This window comes from Hesperophylax consimilis, chromosome 25, assembly GCF_061612785.1.
Source record: "Hesperophylax consimilis isolate HC1 chromosome 25, BYU_Hcon_1.0, whole genome shotgun sequence".
Classification (NCBI taxonomy): domain Eukaryota; kingdom Metazoa; phylum Arthropoda; class Insecta; order Trichoptera; family Limnephilidae; genus Hesperophylax; species Hesperophylax consimilis.
Window position 1 is genome coordinate 5,358,320 of NC_142860.1, and position 20,999 is coordinate 5,379,318.

At 36.7% G+C, this 20,999-nt stretch overlaps 1 protein-coding gene across 1 annotated transcript; it reads right to left on the bottom strand.

Annotated features, from left to right (window-relative positions):
- Positions 1-4: 4 nt before the first annotated feature.
- On the bottom strand, positions 5-20,968 carry LOC149411471 (erythroid differentiation-related factor 1). Its single transcript, XM_089647014.1, has 13 exons — positions 20,703-20,968; positions 20,376-20,572; positions 20,083-20,191; positions 14,659-15,676; positions 13,894-14,120; positions 12,816-13,022; positions 10,815-11,580; positions 10,100-10,261; positions 8,057-8,270; positions 6,085-6,256; positions 4,300-4,439; positions 3,687-3,844; positions 5-634 (listed from the first exon to the last, which is right to left on the bottom strand). The coding sequence occupies exons 1-13, from the start codon at positions 20,730-20,732 to the stop codon at positions 69-71; spliced, it is 3,966 nt and encodes a 1,321-aa protein (XP_089503140.1). The 5' UTR covers positions 20,733-20,968; the 3' UTR covers positions 5-68.
- Positions 20,969-20,999: the final 31 nt, after the last annotated feature.

Here is a 20,999-nt window from a genome sequence, read left to right on the forward strand (position 1 = left end):
CATGTCATGAGCAAATGTAATATAATTTAAGCTTATAATAAAAATAAAACCTAATAAAAATACAATAACTATAATTCATTATTTTCATTGGCATAATCCTTCATCTTAATAAGTATTTCGCACAGCATTTTCGCAAACATTTTACAATCGGCACACTCAAACTTGCCTATCCTCAAAGTTAAGCTGTACATATTCTTATAAGCGGACGACATTTTATCTGAATCCTTTTTCGATACGCCCGAATGCTTCTGAAGGCACAACTGAATTAAACTCTTCAAAATAAACTGAAGCCTCTGTTGAAAAAGGATAAGAAGTTTGAATTCTGCTTTGAGATCTTCATCTTCTTTTGCGGTAGGTACTTTTGTTTTTTTCGATTTCTCATCTTTCTCTTTTTCTGTGGTTTTGTTTGATTTCTCATCTCTCTCAATGGTTTTGTCTTTTTCTTTGTTGTCTATGTTTTTTTTCTCTGGCGATTCATCGCTGACAGATGAGTTGTTTGTTTCATCACTTTGTAGAGAAGAGTCGCTGTTTTCACAACTAGCTTCTTTGGTGGCGATGATATTGATGAACGGTTCACTTTGTTCTAACAATTCAAGCGCCGCTTGGAGGCATTTTAGCTTGATCCCTGCGCTGTCTGAGGAAAGAAAAAACAATCAATATTAGAGAGTAAATTAATATTTAAGTAGGTATCATATTTTTAGTTTTGAACAATGAATACTTGGGAGTAGGTGAATGGATTTTTTATATTTGGGAAATCTGTTTACGAGAGATGGAAAGGCTGACAGAAATATTGAAAGAAGGGTAAATGCAGGTAAATCCATTAACGGAGGACTGAAGGCAGCTGGTGCTAACAAAAAATTGTCCAAAAAAGCGAAGCTAGCAGTCCGCAATGGAGTGCTGATACCTACCCTGACGTATGGCAGTGAGGTATGGAATTGGCAGAAGAAGGATGAAAGAAGACTGAATGCTGTGGAAATGAGATCCCTGGGGCGTATGTGTGGTAAAACGTGGTGTAATGTGTGGTGTGTGAGAAATGCAGAGATTCTCAAAGAATTCAAGGCTGATGTAAGCGTAATGCGTAAGATTAAACAGCGACGCTTAGCTGGTTTGGGCATGTAGAGCAAGTGTACAAAGAAAAGAGTGTAAGGAAAATTTATCGTAGAAGAATTTGGGAAACCCGAGGAAGACATGGCATGATCAAGTCCTCCATCACAACACAAGCAACATTTTCCGCTTACTGTGGTGGTAGTAGGAGATTTTCAAATATTGTCGGGTTATTCGTAACTCGGGAATGTTTGTCGTTCTTTTTAAAAAAAAAATACAGTGTGTGGCAAGCCTACGCACGACGGAAGTGAAACTTTTAGTATTCTTCTCTCTCTCTCTTTTCATTTCATTCTCTCTTTTTTTCTGTCTATTGACATATTTATAAGTAGCATGTGATAAAAAAAAATTAAAAGTTATAAAAATATGGGATTCGAACCTGGGTCCTGCATAACGAGTGTCGAACGCTCTGCCTCTAGACCGCGAGGAGAGATATTTCGCACGACGCGGCGTTATCGGCCTTGATTAGTAATTTTAATGATTCAAAATAAAAATAATTAATCAAAATACCGAGCGACTCTACCGGCTCGATTTGTAAGCTATATTTTGACCAAAATATCATATAGGTACCGTAAAGTAAATTAAATTTGAATTAACAAATTTATCTAATTTTTTACTACATTATTACAAATCGTTGATAAAAAAAAATTAAAAGTTATAAAAATATGGGATTCGAACCCGGGTCCTGCATAACGAGTGTCGAACGCTCTGCCTCTAGACCGCGGTCATTACGTATTCGACCAAAATATCTAAAAGTCGCAGCACGACAGCATTTTATCACTTTAAAAAAAATTATTATTAAAAAAATCACAAAAAGAAAAAAAAAATTAGTTAAAGCGGGGATCGAACCTCGGTTCTTCACGACGACAATCGGGCGCTTTGCCTCTAGACCGTGAAGCTGAGTTTGGAGAGCGACCGAAAGTAGGTATATAATATTGGCTAGGCTCCTATAGCGAAATGATCACGGTTTTTGATGACGGTCATGAGTTGGTTTTACTCCAGTCCTCGAAATTGCATAACGCGCGTAAAGAAGTTTCACTTCAAAAAATACTTGAGTCGGTCCATATAAAAAGTCAGTATGTTATCATCTCGTGTATGAATGTGAATGAGGCAAAGAGTGTGTGCCGGTCCGTCGGTGCCGAGGTGGCTGATGGTTAGATACTTTATCTAATACATACATTATATTATTTATAAAGAGTAGGAAATCATTTTTATTAGTTTTTTTAACAACAAGCGAACATCAAATTATTTGAATTTTGCAACTAAAAGTCAAAACCTTACATAGATTTTACTATTACATTAGACTGAAGAGATAATAAACTGATGGAAGTGTGTTGTAGGCGTGTTGGATGTGCCCGAAGTAAGGTCGAATTACCCTTACGAGATGAAATTGATCAAACATTATCAAAATTCATTATTGAACAGATAATTAATTACATTGACCAGTTGGTCTAGAAGTCAAAAGGACTTATGTAAAATAGCCACATCAGTTTTCAATCATTACAGCGTCATCATCACACATCTGCCCTGATGATGGACACTGTCCGAAACGTTTGGTTAAGAAGGAGGTAGTGAAACACGGCATAATACCTCAAAAATAAATCACTTTTGGCGGTGAAAATCTCAAATCAAATCTGTTATAAAGGATATTATCAAATTTAAATTACTTTTTGCTGTTGTTTTTATCTTCATTTGCACTAAAAATTTACGTAACCTCAAAACCCCAGCGTCTAAACCAGAGGTTGCCAAACTTTTATGCCCCGTAGACCACTTGCCAAATATATTTTTTTCCGTAGACTGCCGAACATTGAATTTTCATAAAACTATTAACGTCCCATGTGATAATCATTTATTTTTTTAGTAAAAAGATTCCCTTCCCTTGCCTGCCCAACAACTGGGTGGCGGTATAGTTGCTCTGTCTTTACATTGTGCAGTCAGGGGCACCCTTGTGAGGTATTACACCAAATGAAAATGAAGCAGGATAAGCAACGGGAATTTTTTTCTGTAGCTAGCCCTTCAGAACTGCCCCTTAAGTTCTTTGTCAGTGCTTATTCCGGTAATTTCTTCTTGTCACATGTTTTCCGATTCTTCAACGTTCCATTTCGATAGTCAAAATGTCCTCAAACTTAGTTTTGAAGTATGTGTAAAGTACATTTAAATGTTGAATGTCATTATTACCCTGGACGATTTTCAAAAACAAGTTGGGGAACTATGAAAATTCGCGGCTTCCAATAAGCAATGTTTTGCTTGAATATATTAATTCTGACGAGAAAAGGAACATAGACTCTATTTATATACCTCAATTAACAACTTTACGAAATATAAAAACGCAAATATCAAATAAGCAAATTTCCCAGTCGATTATTTTTGTGTTAGGTCTATTGTGCCATTTACGGAACTCCTAAATGTTGACTTGAGGTAAATGGGGGTCCGCTCGTATGTACCCCCATTTGAATCTCGTGGACCCCCAAATTTTTTTCTCACTGACATAGACCCCCCAAGCCGATATCAACCCCTGGGGGCCAATATAGACCACTTTGGGAACCTCTGGTCTAAACACTTGAAATTTAACGAACTGAACTCACTGTTGGCCTGATACTCCAGCAGTGCCACATGTTCCAGTTGCACTGTGAGAAGCATGGAGGAGTCGTCCAGTAGAATAAACAGCTTTACCGCCTGCTCGTAGTTCAGTTTGCTGAGGGCGGACATGGCCTTCCTTTTTGCCATGTCTTGCTTCGGATCCCTGCAATAACAATAAAAGTTAAGGAACTACATTAGTAGTTCTGTGAACAGTAGACCTTGTGTCCAAAAATATTTCTAATTTTTTCTTTTATAACAAAAATATCCTTTGAAATCATTCAAATTGCGAGTAGGTACTTAAATATCAACCTACTTAATTATAAATTATATATTTACGCAACACTTTTTAAATTTCAAATAAGGAATTATAAAATTTGAATTAGAAAGTCAAAATAAACATGAAGATTTCTATTTGAAAAAAAGAATCTTTGCTGAACCATTAAAACGGCCCACCGTCTTGAAGTAAAAACAAATTTACAGACAGACGGAATGCAAAACAGGTTAACGAGTGAACAGGACTTCACTACACTACAAGAATTTGAATCTTCGTAAAATCTCTCCAAAAGTTGACAGCCTTAAACTTGTCATAGGGGACGGAATCTTATAGTGTTGCTTTACCTGTATTGATTGTGGTAGAGCGAGGCGAGTCTATGATGCAGGACTGCCGCCCGGAACTGGTAGAGGCACTGCCGGGGACCAGGGGTCAGGGGGCAATTGCGGAGCGCCACTCGGAGAGCCTCAACAGCCTCCTCTGCCGCCTGGAAACAGAAACATTTAGTCTTCGGAATTTATTTCGGTGCAGAAATTCTGAGACTAACTACCATATGTATTCCTCATTGCCCAGAATACTCATGGAGAGAAAAAATTATATCAATTAAATCTTTCATATTTTCTGTTTAATATTAAGGTAATTATTTAATAACTAGCTATACCCCACCACGTGTTTTTGTGGCTCAGTCTGTCTGGGCAGATGTTGCTTTTACATCCAACAGATGGCTATGTTTTTAAAAAATGAATGTTTTTACCCGTCACGGGTGACATCTATATAATATAGGTATATAAAAACACAGGGTAGTGGGGAGGGGAAGGAGATGTGAAGAGGAAGGCGGGGGACTACCTAGGTATTGGTTAGCCATTTCAATTCTGAATAGTGGCCTTACACCAGGGCGATACTGAGAGTATCTTCCACTCTGGGACTTGCAGCAAGTATACTATATATTATTTTAAATGAATGAATTTTAAATTAACACAACTTCATCAAATCCACTCGACCTCGGAGGCTGTCCTGGTATGAAACAATGGAACAGTTTTTTAACTACGTCTGGTAATAGTTTTACTTGCAAAGATCCGAAAACACTATACAAAGTGTTTCACTTCTCTTGACTTCAATTCAATTCAATTTTGTTTATTAATTTCAAAAACATTACAAAATTGTTAATTTCAATGAGTTTTTAAAATATTTTTATAATAAGAATTCTTAGATTAATATTAACAGTGTGTATATGAGTCGTGTAATTTCTATACCCGCTATATCAACTTTCATTGATTTGGAGAAAACCGCAAAAAACTGTCACATCTCTAGCGTACATAAGTAAATGCATTAAAATTTTTTATATAATGAATTGGAGTAATAAAATTTCGAAAAGCATTTATTTTTCTATATATGTCTAGCAATAATTAAGTAATTTCGATAAATAAAATGGATATAGCGGATTTTGATACTCACTTCGTGATTTTGAAAGTCAACTGAGGCGACATGGCGGGTTTAGAAACTCACGCGTAGATCATTTTGACACACGAGCGTGGCGTCAGAGCGGCGGCCATAATGTATTTTGGCAAAATAACTGCTTGTGATTCGTTGAATCCGATATAGCGGGTTTTGATAGTGACTTTCTGTATGATATAGCGGATTTGGTTTCTCACTCGCAGTTTTAACATGGTTTTTGGTCATGATAAGGAGGGTTTTGAAACTCAATTTTAGGCTCCTCTTGTTGCTCGCAAAAATGTGAACAAGATGTCATACTCAGATCATTTTGTCAAAAAATCGGATATAGCGGGTATAGAAATTATAGGATTCATATATTATCAACTATGCCAGTGATAATAGAGCTTGCATTTTAAAGGCAGCTTCATTGATGCTAAAAATGTCGATATCCGAATTGATTCTGTTCAACAGCAAGATTGCTCTCCCCGCCGGAATGACCATTGGCAAGTTAGTTCTGCAGGCCGGGAGATAAAATAGTCTACTTCACTTCCGCCATCTAGTGGTGAGCAGACCAAGCATGTTTTTAAAAAAGTAATTCAAATATTTAATTAAGGAATCACAATTTTTGAATAGTGACACTTTTCTTATTTATTATATTGGGGTGCAATAAACTTCTGTAGGCTAAGACGTGAACTTACATCAGCAGTGTTGGGCGGAGAGTCCTGCAGCAGGCACGCCTGCGTGAAGAGTGCCGTGCTGAGTTCCCAGCGCACCAGGTCCCTGACGGGCTCACAGCCGCGCCCCAGCAGCAGTCGGAGGGCCTGCCCGTAGTGCTCCACCGCCAGGTTGTAGAGGCGCCTCTGTTCAGCACTGGAGGGAAATGCATCTTTATTAGTTTTCTGTTTGATTCCCATTCTCCGTCTAGGTTATTATTTGGGGTGAACAGTCCCTTAACTAGGTTTTCATTTAGCTTCCTAATCTCACCCTAATATGTAATGTCTCTTGTATAGGAAAATACAAAACACATTAAAAATACCAATTCAGTTGTGCATCTTTCAATGAACTCTATAACTTTTGCTTTGAATTGTTTCATTTTTTCAAGTGTTTGTTGGGAGAATTTAAACAAGCGATAAAGTACCTACCTATAATAAAATATTTTTAATGAAAAATTACATTAATTTCCATTTTCAAAATTGGAACTGATTTGTCGAGAATTCAGAATCTCCATTAGATGAGATTTTTCACAAAAGCGGCGCTATAAAAGTTATGTAAAACTTCCGATTTTATGTCCGGGTTAAATCTTCCCCATAGGAAAAACTAAACCCTTCCACACACTTTTCCACAAATTAATGATCATCTAGTCCAAGGCTGCCCAACCTTTTTAGCAGTTGGGCGAAATTGACGATTTTGAATCACTGGCGGGCCACTGAATACCTGACGGTTCCTATTTCCATGGGGGGGGGGGTTGTTAGAGAATTTCTATAAAACATAATTCCCCACAAAAAAAAAATCTAAATAAGTGCTCCGCACAAAATATTTGAAATCCATGGGGGGGGGGGGTTGTTATGAAACTTCGCTGAGAAAAAAGAAAAAATTCCGCACACCCGAACATCATATATAAATATTAGATTTTATCGTCGCTGATTCTCGTTCTGAGTAGCCTAAATAGCGATAAATCGCCGTCGTTGGCAACACTGGTGACCGCGCGCAAGCTGCATTGTTTGTTTTACCGCGGGCCCGCGACACTTTTTCAAATTGGCGGATTGGCAGTTTTTTTGAAAATTTTCACGCGGGCCACTTATAATTTGTTCAATGGCCACAATGTGGCCCGCGGGCCTGGGGTTGGGCAGCCTTGATCTAGTCAATCAACACTATGCAAGTGCATTATATGAGCAAAATAAATACAAAACAATACAAGAACAACACGTCAACTCACCAGAGATCAAATGGGAAAATAATTCACCGACTCCAGATATTTTCATATCAGAGAGTTCGGCTCGGTAGAACTCCTAACAGGGCCTATAAATCCTACTGATCCCTCAACATAAATATTTAAAAAATCTTTCGTTATCCTACATGTATTCAAAATGACCGACTTTTGCATCTTTATATATAAATTTTTTGATAGATCTAATAGGGCTAAATTTTTAATGAGAGCTAGATATAATGCCAGTAGCCGAAATAACGAATGGTAATATTTTTATAGTCTGAGAATGCCAAATTCTTTTTATTTCATTTCCTAAATCTGTGTATTTTCTTATTTTTTCATTAACATTTCCTAAATCTGTGTATTTTGTAATTTTTTCATTAACATTCCTAAATCTGTGTATTTTCTTATTTTTTCATTAACATACAATTATTATTATTATTATTATGAGACACAAAGGAAAAAAATGGGTTCTACTTATTTTACCTCCAATTAGTCCAATTTGACCTCCAACTCTCCCAACGCTCCAGCGGCCGGAAACTACCAAATCCGCAGTGATACCCCGCACATTGCTACTGAGTGATAATAGTGGAACACGTTTCGAAGAGAAATTAATTAGTACCCAATAGTACCTCTATGACTATCCTGTGATTTTTCAGGTCTGTGCTAAGATAAAGATGGCTAGATCATGCACTTCAGGCCTCATTTTGGATTTGCCAATTTATTTGACAATATCCCCTCACCTGTGATTAATCTGGTTGCAATGCGCTTTGAAGCGCATGAACCTGCCCGTGTTGCAGTGTAGAAGCGCCAAGTTGGGCAGATCGTTGACCTGCTCGAAGATGCGCGCAGATTCCATGAGGCAGGCCAGAGACTTCTTGGCGTACGTCTCGAACAGCGGCGCTTCTTTAGGCTCCACATCAGGGTTCTCGTCGCTGCAGAAGGCCGCATAGTTTTCTGGAAGAAATATATTCAGATTTTGTAAATGGAAACTTGTTGATGAAATTATAATATTTGCATACATGAAATTGCCCATAATAAGTCGTTTAAAGCAGTCATGCCAATTTCTTAAGGTGACTTACAGCACTTATTTATTCAAATTTATGTACATATTTATTTATAAGAAAATAGGTCAAGAACATAAATTTGTATTAAGGCGATGCACTACGTACATAGTAATGCAAAATCATGTGTTTTTGGTTTGAAAATTTGGTCGCCTAGAAATGTTTCATATGCTTTAATTAAATACTGCGAGTAGAATACATCTTGGTCTTTGAAATAATCGAGTATTTTTTAGTTAATCTTTTTATAAGCCCAGAAAAAAATTATGTATAAGGCCTATGAAAACTGCTTTAAAGTTCAAAATCTCCTACTTACGAACCCATTTTCGGTTATGTTTTTATTGTATAATGTGGCAAATTAAGTTTTTTATAAAATGATCAGAAAAAAATGAAATATTTATGCCTGAACATCCACAAAATAAAATAAAAGGCACTTTTTGGCCATGTTTTTTTCTCGCATAAATAAAAACAGGCGGATGGTGTTAAGCGGGAATTTAAACCTTATCGCCACCTACATAAGGGGTGTTATTGATAGCGGCTCGATTTAAAATATTACACGACGACGTAGTGCATAGCCGTAAAGACATTATTGACTTTTAACAACAAGGTCAAAACTTTGGCAGACATGTTTTTTGAGCTGTTCAAATAATAAATAGCGGCTTCATCTATAATTAGTTTTTAAACATTTAACTTTTGAAAAATAAGAATTGGACAATTTCATCATCTACGGAATAGAGTGGTACTGGCACAAACTTTCAGCTTTCCTCTTTAACCGGTCAGCAACGTAAGCAGATATACACGATAAAATAACGATAGCAGTCAAGTACAATAAGCGTGTTTACACGTCAACGCGTGTGTTTCCACAAAAATCGTCATAACTCCGTTATTCTTCTAGTGACATCCCTAAAACAAAAAGTAGAATATTCGTATTGAATGAAGCTTCACATCTCTATTCAAAGTTATCCATAGAAACCCGTAAAAAGACCTACTCAGTGGAAGCAAATTTTACCCGCCAAATCGTAAAACGACGCCAAGAAAGCCGTTTGACGTGCCGACCCGCCTCGCAAGTTTAATTATTTTTTTAAAAATATATTTTGTATGAAATGGTCAAAAAGTGAAGTGACAGAATTGTTTATTGTACATTTGTACGATGAAATAAGTGTTTTTTTTTTACATTATCCGTGATTTTAGTATCGTTTTTACATAAAACATTACAGGTGAGTCATTTTTACAATTTTTTCATGTTTCCATTCTAAATTTAAATATTTACAAATGTTAATATTTATTTATGATACAACAATTTGAAAGCCTATTTTGTAACCTTTCTAAAACAGTTTTTACTATTCGGCTCCGTTCAGTAATGTTTCATTTATAGAGCTTTGATTGTGAGGCGGTAATAACACAACGTTTTCGTGAAATTGACATTTCGGTAAAGACATCTTAGCTTCAAGTTCGCGAAAAGTCGGAGGGGTTAAAGCGAGGTTAAAATGATGGCGCTATGTCTATTTTTTAGGCATTTGGGCGCGATTGCTTCTCTACACCCGGCATCGATTTTAAAGACTGAAAATGAATTTGAACAAGAAAGCGCTGCCTATACCTTCACAATTATACAGGAAGGTTTTGGTTTGATTGGTGAAAACCGCGATCAATAATGAATATCAAATTTGTTAATATATCTATCACCTCGGGTGTTTGGCATTATGTTGATGGAAGGAGTTTTGTTACCTTGAGCATTATACATGTATTTGACTCCCAGCTCATTCTTCACGGAAGCAATCCTCCTCAGCAGTTCTTCTTTCTGGTTCTCCGGAGCTAACTTCAGGGCCTGGCTGTAGAAATCACAGCTGGATATCATGGCGTGTTCCAGGTCTTTGGGTGGCACCATGTCTGCAACGAGATTGAAGATTAATTGCGTTAGTTAAATTTACTTTGTAATGACATCTTAGCATTCATTACTGAATATTTTTACTGGTAGGTGATAAAATGTATTAACTTTAACTCCAGGTGGTTACCTACCAAAAAAAGAAAAAAATAGAGGGTGCGTTAGAAAAAATGAGACTGCAATGCACAGTAGGCTTAAATTAAGGTGCCAGTAGAGTCAATTTGTTCGCTTTTAGGAACAGCTCATATGGTCTAAGGTTAGAAAGAAAAAACACCACGCTTTATATTCAAATCTTGAACAGAATAATTAAAATATATACCTCTGTGAAACCAAAGGTTCCAACTGCAATTTGAAAGAGTGATTTGAATGGTAGAAGAAGTAGGGGACGCCCGAGGAATACTTAATGCAATATCTCTGCAACGGAATGAGATGCGGAGTCTGCGGAGTGAGAGATTAAAGCTCTACCAATTAATATCAAGCACCAGATATGTTCTACCACTGCCAGTTTTAATTCAGGTCTGAAATCTATTAATTTAAATTGTTAAAAAATGTACTTACTAGAAAGAGAGTTCCTTTTCTTGGGTTTGTAATTATCCGACTTGCTATACTGCACCAGGTCATTGTCCACCGCCTCCATGATCCTGGTCTCCACCTCCGACAGAGCGCCGATCTGCTTCACAAAACAGTTATCGTACTTCTCCCAATTCTTGGAAAACTGAAACAGATTATCGCCCGCCCTTCCCAGTAGACAACTGTCTTCCACCGCGTGAGAATTACTCAGAATCTTGCAAATATCCTGACACTTTTGAGCGAGAACAATATATTTAAAAGACAGGCCGTATTGCCCATCTTTGTAGTGCTGTTCAGCTAGTGTAGCGTACGATAAACACGTCTTTTCGTACAACAGAATCTTTAAATGTATATTCCACGATGAATCATCATCATCGTTAGGTTCTTGCCACGTGGGTAAAGAATTATCTTTTCGTAGTAAGACACCGTCTGGTTTTTGTATTAAATTGTCTACGTCTTGTTTCGTAGCGACATTTTTCTGCAAATCCGAGTGATCTATGGATTGTCTTTTCTTCTTTCGTCTTCTGTTTGGTTTCTGTTCTGATTTATTTGTGTTTTTATCTTCAGTTTGTTGTGTATTTTTTTCTGTTGGGTATCCTAAGGCGATTGGTTCGTCTGAGTCCGCCATTTTGGTTTCTTCTTTAGGGTTGAGAGGTTCGTAACTCATTGGGATAGGTTCGAAGGGATGGGCCATTTTTGGATTTTCATCTTCTTTGAATTTTGGCTTGGATGAGTGTGCTGTTCCGTCGGTTTCCTGAAAAAAAAAATTAAAACACAATTGTTAGGAAATTAAATAATACATGCATGAACACCAAACGTGTGATACTTCTGGAACTTTCTATCTTTTAAAATATTAAAGAAAGAGTCTGTACTTAATTTTGAGGTTTATCTTGATTCAAGTATGTTTATAGCCATATCAGGAAGGTGATATTTCAAGTACCTATATCAAATTCTTACACAACAAGATAAGTCCATTGCTCTAGCTGTCTAACCTCCCGTAATTGAATAAATAAGTGTAAGATTATTATTTAAAATTCAGTTTTATGTTTAGCCTAGTTTAATGTTAGTGTTTTGTGTCAAAAATGTATTTAAGAAAACTTTTATACATATGTATTTAAAATTTGTGAAATTCTATATCTTTTCAGTATGGTTTTTACACATAATTGATTTTGGGTAAATTCAATAAAATCAATTTAGATTGCGTTGTTCCAACCTCTGTCACAAGTTGTTAATTAAATGTCAATTTGATTTTGCCCTTGTGAAATGACGATTCTTTGCCTATTTCAGAGTTGATAACAATTTGATCAAAAGCTGAATAGGCAGAGAATAAACGAATATTCAAATGACAAAAATGAAAAATGGTGCCGATTATCAATTTGATAGGCAATCAAATGTGATAAAGGTGAAAACACGCCAAACTTAAGAGTTTGTTGCTCCTCCCAAATTGATAATAATTCCATATTTAAATAAGGACTGACTTAAGTGCACAATGTATTGTTTTAAATTGAATAATCGTTTCTTATGTTCAGCAAAATAAATTTCAAAATAAACATCATACAGAACATAACAATACTGCTTTCCTAAGCAAAAACGCAGCTAGAATTTTTCAATGGTCACGGTATGATTTAAATTTTTTATTTAACTACCAGTAATCCGTGCGTTTATTGGGATAATATAATATGTTATTGCAAGTATGTTACCTGCCTCACTAGTCTGTTTCAAGACAGGTAATAATACAATTTTTTTTTTTAATTATAAAAAAAATTTGGAGTACCTACACAAAATCAACATGAAAATACAAAAATACATTAAAAATCGATTAAAAAAAATTATATATGTGAGACTTTTAATGTATTCAAACTATTATAATAAAAAGTACATCAGAATGTGACCACCGAAAATTTCCAACTGCCTTTTTGACAGCAGAATAGGCATCATGGGAAGTCATAAAGATGTAAAACTATGTATCTGAAAATTGTTACAACTTACAAAATCCTTGTTCTCCGGGAACAGCTGCAACGCCTCGAGCCCCTCCCGCACATGCCCCAGCGCCAGCAGGCAGCGCTCTCCTACGTGGCCATCCACTCCGGGCGGGGGGGACTCGGAGCCCCCCTCAGGGGGAGGCAGGGCCACGCGCGGGTGCATCAGGCTGTCCACCGCCACCCCTCGGCTGAAGTGGCTCTCGCTGCCTTTCACCTGGGGAATAAGACAATCATAATATATGTTAGGATAGTTTGAGTTAGCTAAAAGGCAGTGATGGCTCGCGCACTTCTTTGATAGTGAGGACCGACATTTTTTATATAACAACAAGACCTAGGAGTTACCATATCAGAAGACTTGAAATGGGAACCACATATCTCACCTACACCCGGCTCTGCACGAACTATAATTAATTATGGACTCCTTGGGATCACATGCCATCATTCATGGCCCCGGCCATCGTTCCTGGCCAGCACTGACCTAACGCGCCTAGACCCTGCAACCACTTCGCCGGTCTGCGCCTCGGCCCCGCTGCATCGTCGCCGGTCTGCATCCCCCGCTCATCTGTCGACCAGGTCCATCGCACCTTCGGCTACCTCGTTCACACTGAAGTACCCGGAAGACTCCACTTCTTCATCAGTGCTGAACACATCCACGAGTCCGGTCTCCACCAACGCGGCGTTGACTCACTGACCCGTGCCTCGACCATTCTACCGCCGTCATCGCCGTCTACACCTGGTGTGATCCTCGTCGGTCCTAGTCATTACCAACTACGCAACTCACTGACTCAGAATAAACGTCTAGACACAACACAACATCATCTTTTTTTCTTGAAAAAAAAAATTATGCTCTCTATGTGATGTAGATTCACCAGTTTCCCGTTTGCACCACTAGTTTCCAGGAACCATGTACAGAGAATTAGAATGGTAAAATTGGAGCAAAGCAAATATTGATATCATCGAGCTTATTAAAAAAACGTAGAATTGCTGGGTGAATTTTCAGATAACTTACCGTTCGCTCTGTATCGGTTAGCAAAAGAAAGCGGTAAATGGAGCTGTATTGAAGGTTTAAATCATACACCACTAACCTTGCTAGATTTACAACTGGAGCCAGATTCCTTATCATTCTTGTCCTGATTTCCCTGCCTGCCCGGTGATGATGAACTGGCAGCACCGTCCAGCGATGTCTTGCTGGTGTCCAGCGATGAAGCCCCGCCATCCCTGGTGGACTTGTCGGAGAATGACTCTTCATCGTCTTCATCGCGGCGGCGGCAGGTGATTGGATCGCCGCATTCGCACTCACCCGTTGATGATTCTATTTCATCAAAATGACATTTCAAATTAATAATGGCAATTTTTTTAACGCAGTATTGACATTCTTATCAAGTACTACAATAGTCAATTCTATATTAATAATTTATGCGTATTTCCTAACCTTCAAACTTAACTCACAACAAACGTCAGATGATACATTAAGAAAGAATATAGTGGTCGCACGTGAAATTTTGAACTTCGATTGAGAAAAATGAATCTTTAACGCATCTTTTACCATCTCACGCGACTAAAAATAGTTGTTTCTTGTAGTAATTAAGTTGATAACAACTTACTTAACGTTGTTGTTTTAAAAAAAAAGAGTGAGGCAGAATTCTGCAACTGTACCCTAACTTTTGAAAGAGTTTAATAGAAGAGGTGGATTTTTAGTTATACACAAAACCATACCTTTATTTCCTCGCGCATATATGCCACAAATACATAGCATACATGGGGCGAGGAAATAAAGTTGATTTATGCTGATGTTAATGCTGATTTCCATGTTACCTAGTTGTAGTAATTACCCCTCGATATCATCTTACCTTTGAAGCTAGGATCTCCTGGATTAGTATCAGCAGGAACATAAAGATTAGCCAGCATATAATGGGAAGAGGCTACAATTTGTGGATACTTTTCAATGGGCAGCAATTTGATACAATTCTCCAGCAGCAATCTGATATGTCCAGCCTGGCACGGGAGGCTCATGTTCCTCGCAACCCTGTACAGAAGCATGGCCACAGGAATCGTAAACGGATTCTCGTCGGGATCAGCGGGATTGCCAACAGTACCACATAGTGTTGTTAAATCATAGAGTTTGACTACATCATCGTGCGTGCCTTTAAATAGCCAATAAGTGTGTCCTGCTTTAGTCGCGTTGGCTTTTAGAAACGACAAGATGTTTTGCGCTACATTTCTTATGACCTTCGGCGAGAATTTAGAATCTTCCAAGTTTGGGAGGTCTTCCGTTTTGATTGGTTCGTACTTCTGGACGATGCCGTCCAAGTGGTAGCACATTACTACCTCGGGGACGTTGCACATCAAGTTATCCAGCCAGTAATCTATGCCGGTTAACACGTTGATGGGTTCGCTTGCGTCTCTTAGACGAAGGCTTACACATGGTCGATCTACCCCACCAAAAATAGGCATATCGCTTCCGATTAGCATTTGTATATCTTCAAAAGTCCAGACAACGTTCCGATTATATGTATGATTAGAGAATCCTGGATCTGGGATATTTTCTTGGACATTCGGTTCAGGAAGATTTGGTCCGGTGATGGGTAAAGTTGGAATGCTCGCATCAGCCGTTTCTTTATATTCTCTAGCTTGGGAAGAAGGTACGAGGCTGTGGTACAAAAACTTCGATACTAAACTCTTCTGTTGTAAAGCGAATCTGCTCTTGTTTTTGATGTACATAACCTTGTCTTTGCTTCTTAACGACTTGACAACATTTTCGTAGAAGAATTTCTTCATCCACGACCATTCAGATTTCATCAGGTATCGGTATATGTCAAAATCGTCCAAAAGTAATGTGTTTTCAACACGGTGTACCATCATACTGATCTGAAAAATTAAAAGAAACAATTAATCCTTTAATTATTATTTTTTTGATAAATTAATGTTTTTAAGACAAGATTTTATTTATGCATAGCACAAAGGATAACAATTATTTTTATAAGCAATAATTGTTCGCCTGAAACACTCATCCACATTGAAAAAATCTCCTGATGATAAGATGATGATAATGATTTTTTATTTCACCTAAAAATGTAGACAATTTGTCTCAACGCCATCTAGTGAGAGAGTTAGCACTTACAATGCCTTTCTCATATAAAATAAAGTTGGTTGTTCTCAGGTGAAAAAAAATGTAACAAGCAGTAATTGTTGAATGAAACACTAGCATATATTGAATAATTTCGCGGGTAAGAGATAAGCCTCCATAGCTCAGTGGTCAGAGCTTTCGACCGGAAATCGAATGGACACGGGTTCGAGTCCCGTTGGCGTCATGTATTTTTTATCAGGAGATTTTTTCAATGTGGATGAGTGTTTCAGGCGAACAATTATTGCTTATAAAAATAATTGTTATCCTTTGTGCTATGCATAAATAAAATCTTGTCTTAAAAACATTAATTTATCAAAAAAATAATAATTAATATTTGACAAGTTCAAGTATTTCACCTAAAAATGTAGACAATTTGTCTCAACGCCATCTAGTGAGAGAGTTAGCACTTACAATGCCTTTCTCATATAAAATAAAGTTGGTTGTTCTCAGGTGAAAAAAAAATGTAACAAGCAGTAATTGTTGAATGAAACACTAGCATATATTGAATAATTTCGCGGGTAAGAGATAAGCCTCCATAGCTCAGTGGTCAGAGCTTTCGACCGGAAATCGAATGGACACGGGTTCGAGTCCCGTTGGCGTCATGTATTTTTTATCAGGAGATTTTTTCAATGTGGATGAGTGTTTCAGGCGAACAATTATTGCTTATAAAAATAATTGTTATCCTTTGTGCTATGCATAAATAAAATCTTGTCTTAAAAACATTAATTTATCAAAAAAATAATAATTAATATTTGACAAGTTCAAGTATTTCACCTAAAAATGTAGACAATTTGTCTCAACGCCATCTAGTGAGAGAGTTAGCACTTACAATGCCTTTCTCATATAAAATAAAGTTGGTTGTTCTCAGGTGAAAAAAAAAATGTAACAAGCAGTAATTGTCGAATGAAACACTAGCATATATTGAATAATTTCGCGGGTAAGAGATAAGCCTCCATAGCTCAGTGGTCAGAGCTTTCGACCGGAAATCGAATGGACACGGGTTCGAGTCCCGTTGGCGTCATGTATTTTTTATCAGGAGATTTTTTCAATGTGGATGAGTGTTTCAGGCGAACAATTATTGCTTATAAAAATAATTAATCCTTTGATAATAAAGATTAAAGCATGATAAATTTAACAGGTTTCTGCTTTATAGTTAACACATTTCGGGCGGGGATTTTTTGCGCTTGCGCTATGCTGAGTCTGGGCGAAAATAAAGGTCCCCTGCGAATTTGTTTTAAATCCATTGATGTTATTATATTAGATTAGCCCTGTCTAGTTAAATTCATTTTAAAAATGACACCACATAGTGTACGTCACAAATGTGGAAATGAAATTAACAACTCAACTCTGTTTAAACTCCTTGTACAAGTGTTCAAACTCGTAAGCGAAACCAAGGAACAGCGTTCATTTTGTTACCGAGGTGTTGTTGTAATTTGAATACAAAGCCGTCACCAAACCAACATTTTTTTTGCTAAACCAGGTCTGAATCAGGTAAAGGAATAATAAATAACACAAAATGATTTTTTGTTCACATTTTAAGTTTTGGATTCTGTACACTACATATTGAACCAAAACGGGAAATGTACACATATTTACTATTAAGCAGAAGTTTTATGAATTTAGAAAATTATTTATATAAAATAGTATATAATTATCAAAGAAAGCGTTTACTTTGTGGCTTGACAGTTTAATCAAATGAAAAGTTATTTTGTTTTAAACGACTTTGTTAGGTTTATAAGACAGCATTATAAAAAACTAGTCTAGGTACAAACATTAATAAGGTATAAAATATAATATTAAAATAAAGCGAGAGAAATCATATTAGACTAGGACAGAGCTTCAGAGAGGGTGTGGTGGGGTGGGAAAAGAGAGGGTGGGGGTTACATGGTTATAATATAAATTTATTTATGCCCATTAAAGAAGCTTTTACATTTTTACATTGTGTTTGTCTCCTTTTTTCGAATTTAGGCACAACTTTACATATCTACGGAAAAAAATATGACTGTACCTTCCTTCCCAAGGATTGGAGTGAACCGCGCCAACAACCTTGCCAAATAAACGCCGATCGGGTTGTCTCAAAAATTTAAGATAAAGACTGGCAAGTAAGAAACACTCTAATGTTACCAGTAAATTCTTAAGATAAAGACTGGCAAGTAAGAAACACTCTAATGTTACCAGTAAATTCTTAAGATAAAGACTGGCAAGTAAGAAACACTCTAATGTTACCAGTATATTCTTAATCCAAACGTTGTTCATGTACGACAAAGATAGACATTAAAAAAAAAAGGGTATGAACAAAATTAACTATAAGACCGGGCGGCGCTTTCGTATTCAAAAGTTGCGTCGAATACTACCTCAAGGCAGACTAAACTACATTTAGACATCTTTCATGATTCCTTTCTAACATACAAAACTAACTTATTAAATTTCTTAGCATGACATATTTCAAAAATATTTTCACATCATTTTTCAAAACTCCTATTTATTAACAGTCAATTACAATTCGTGAGCTTATTATAATTCTTGTTTTCAATTCATTTATTATTTATTATTATCCACACACTTCCTTCCTTTTATAACAATCTCAGGCGAAATTACGTAATGATATTTTATGGACATACTTAATAGGTACTACAACTATGTAATAACTAAAAATATCTAATTGTACTGTGTATGTCTTAACAAATAAATAAATAAAATAAATAAATAAATAAATAAAGTACAGGCCAGTGTCAGCGCTGTGCGATAACAGAGCTACGACAGTTTGCAAATGGTGGCGATTGTTGTTGTTACGCTGATTTGTTTATTGTTTTACCACAAGCATATAAACAAACAGAGTGATCAGACTATTTTAAACAATGAACTTTATTTAGCGACAGCACTGACTTCGTAATTTGGCAGTTGCTATTCGAACATGGATTGGACATTGTTCTGTTCCTTCCCACCTTTTTAAAATTCATGTGCTTGACTCCTCAGAATGTACGTTCGGTAGTCTAGAAGTGGGAACTTTAGATCACATTTTTATGGTTGTCACTCTCTAAACAAATATCCTCTCTTCCATCAAGCCTTATCTAAAATTGCCCCCCCTCCATTCTATGTCTCATTTATTCTAAGTCTGAATTTGAATTTAATCTTCCATACAATTTTGAAATTCTCCAATTTAATCAAAATTAATATATAAACTCACCATCCCTCTCTCCATAATTTGAAATGATGGCCTAAAACATCATTGAAGGGTGAAAGTCAAAGATATTTGAAAAAAAAAGCCCAGACCATTACTCTAGTCGGCCTTGCATTTTCTCTAACGACACATAAAATCTTCAGACGGGAAACAATTGTGTACATATATTTATTTTTTACATTATTCCTGCACAGGAGGCCCTGAGGAGAATAATTTCCCTCAGGGCCTATGCCTATGGGATGCTGTGTGGGGTGTCTTTTTAAGGTAAGGAAGGAGAGGAAGTTCTGGGAAGGAAAAGGGTATGAGGGGTGGGTAGGAATCTAGGGATCAGTATTTCCAGGAGTGACAGACGAATGATATATACCTACAGTTGCGGCGTACGATGATGGATCAAGAGATACCAGTTGGAGAGGTCAAAGGATCTCCCCAAACCAGCCTCTCCCGATCCAGCACACCGCATTTATAATAATCGATAATAATAAGTAATTTGTGTGTTTTTCCAAATGAAAAATTATTCCTTAGCTTTTACTAGTGTTTGGTGATTAATCACATTATCAAATCATAAAAAAATATGTATCAATAAAAACAATTAAATACTACCTCAATACATACAAGGGCATTTGGGAACTTTTACTTATAGGTATGACCTTATGCAACGCGTGACAGTTTAGTACTAAAACTATGAAATCGAAAACACTACAATTGACATATTTTTTGCTTGCCACTTTGAGATTTCTACAGCGTGTCTATGTATATTGTAACATCATTGGTAGGCACACCAAGAGTTAAATAGTGAGTGGTTTATTTATGGTTAAATATAATAAGCCTAATCATTTTCTATGGTTTGGTAATCTTACACAAAACCACCAAGGTTTCTACATTTAGGGAAAAGAATATGCAGTTACACCATCGAATCGGAAAAAATTTAAAATTAATACAAAAAGGATAAATCAAAAGAGATCTTACCATGCCATTGGGATGATAGGGCAACTTGAGCAATGTTTTGATACATTCTGCTCCCGATACTACATCTACCTCTCCAACACAGTCTGGAAACATGTGAGCCATACGGAAACTAAAAAAAAAAACAATATTACTAAGTAGGTACTTGGTTCTCATTCAGGGGTAAAATATTTAATTTTTCCTTCCCCGTTGCTTTCAAAATGATGTTGACATTGTTCAATTGGTTACGGGCAGACGGAATGTTTACCTGAAAACAGTTGCTTAAGGGAAATTGTTACAAAACTGAATAAACATACCTCGAAAATCCTACAGACTGGCTTAAGGCGTGTCTCAAGCCATAGGAATCCGTGGCGCTGCTCAGCCAGTTTGATGGCGGCATATTGAGATCGGTATTGCATTGTAGTCGAGCAAATTCTACCGGGCACAGAACAGATGTATACTTTACCACGGCCGTCGACTTCACATCGGGCGATTGGCTGCGGGCATGGCGACCCTGAGATTAAACAAATAAACGCCGGCACAAACAGCGTAAAATTTAAAAATATTTCGGCAATCAAAATCATAATACAAATATAACCTAAAAAATACAACTTGTGTGAAATGATTTTTGAGTGGTTGTTTACCTTTTCAAGCTTATCTTCTTTATCAGTCATTATTATTTTGCATTTGTGAATCCGATTACATTAAATTAAGAGTTACGAAAGGTTATCTTTTAATTCGCAAAAGTGCAAAACTGTGCAGTTTGACAGCTAGCCGAGAGACATTTGAAAAATAATCATAGTCTCGAATCTTCAACTAGAATGTTCAAGAAAACTTCTCAAAGACGGTGTTTCTCAAACTGGTTTGCTGAAATACAACAATAATTAAAAAATATTATTATCTTTATTTATTATACAAGCACGTGAACGGTTTTATTTATG

Excerpts from the sequence above, each read along its gene's own strand:
- LOC149411471 (XM_089647014.1), bottom strand. The coding sequence starts at position 20,732 with ATGACTGATAAAGAAGATAAGCTTGAAAAG. Across the intron at positions 20,573-20,702 it reads AAGAAGATAAGCTTGAAAAG|GGTCGCCATGCCCGCAGCCA; the intron begins GTAAACAACCAC and ends GTTTAATCTCAG. Across the intron at positions 6,257-8,056 it reads TGCAACCAGATTAATCACAG|TGCTGAACAGAGGCGCCTCT; the intron begins GTGAGGGGATAT and ends ATTTCCCTCCAG.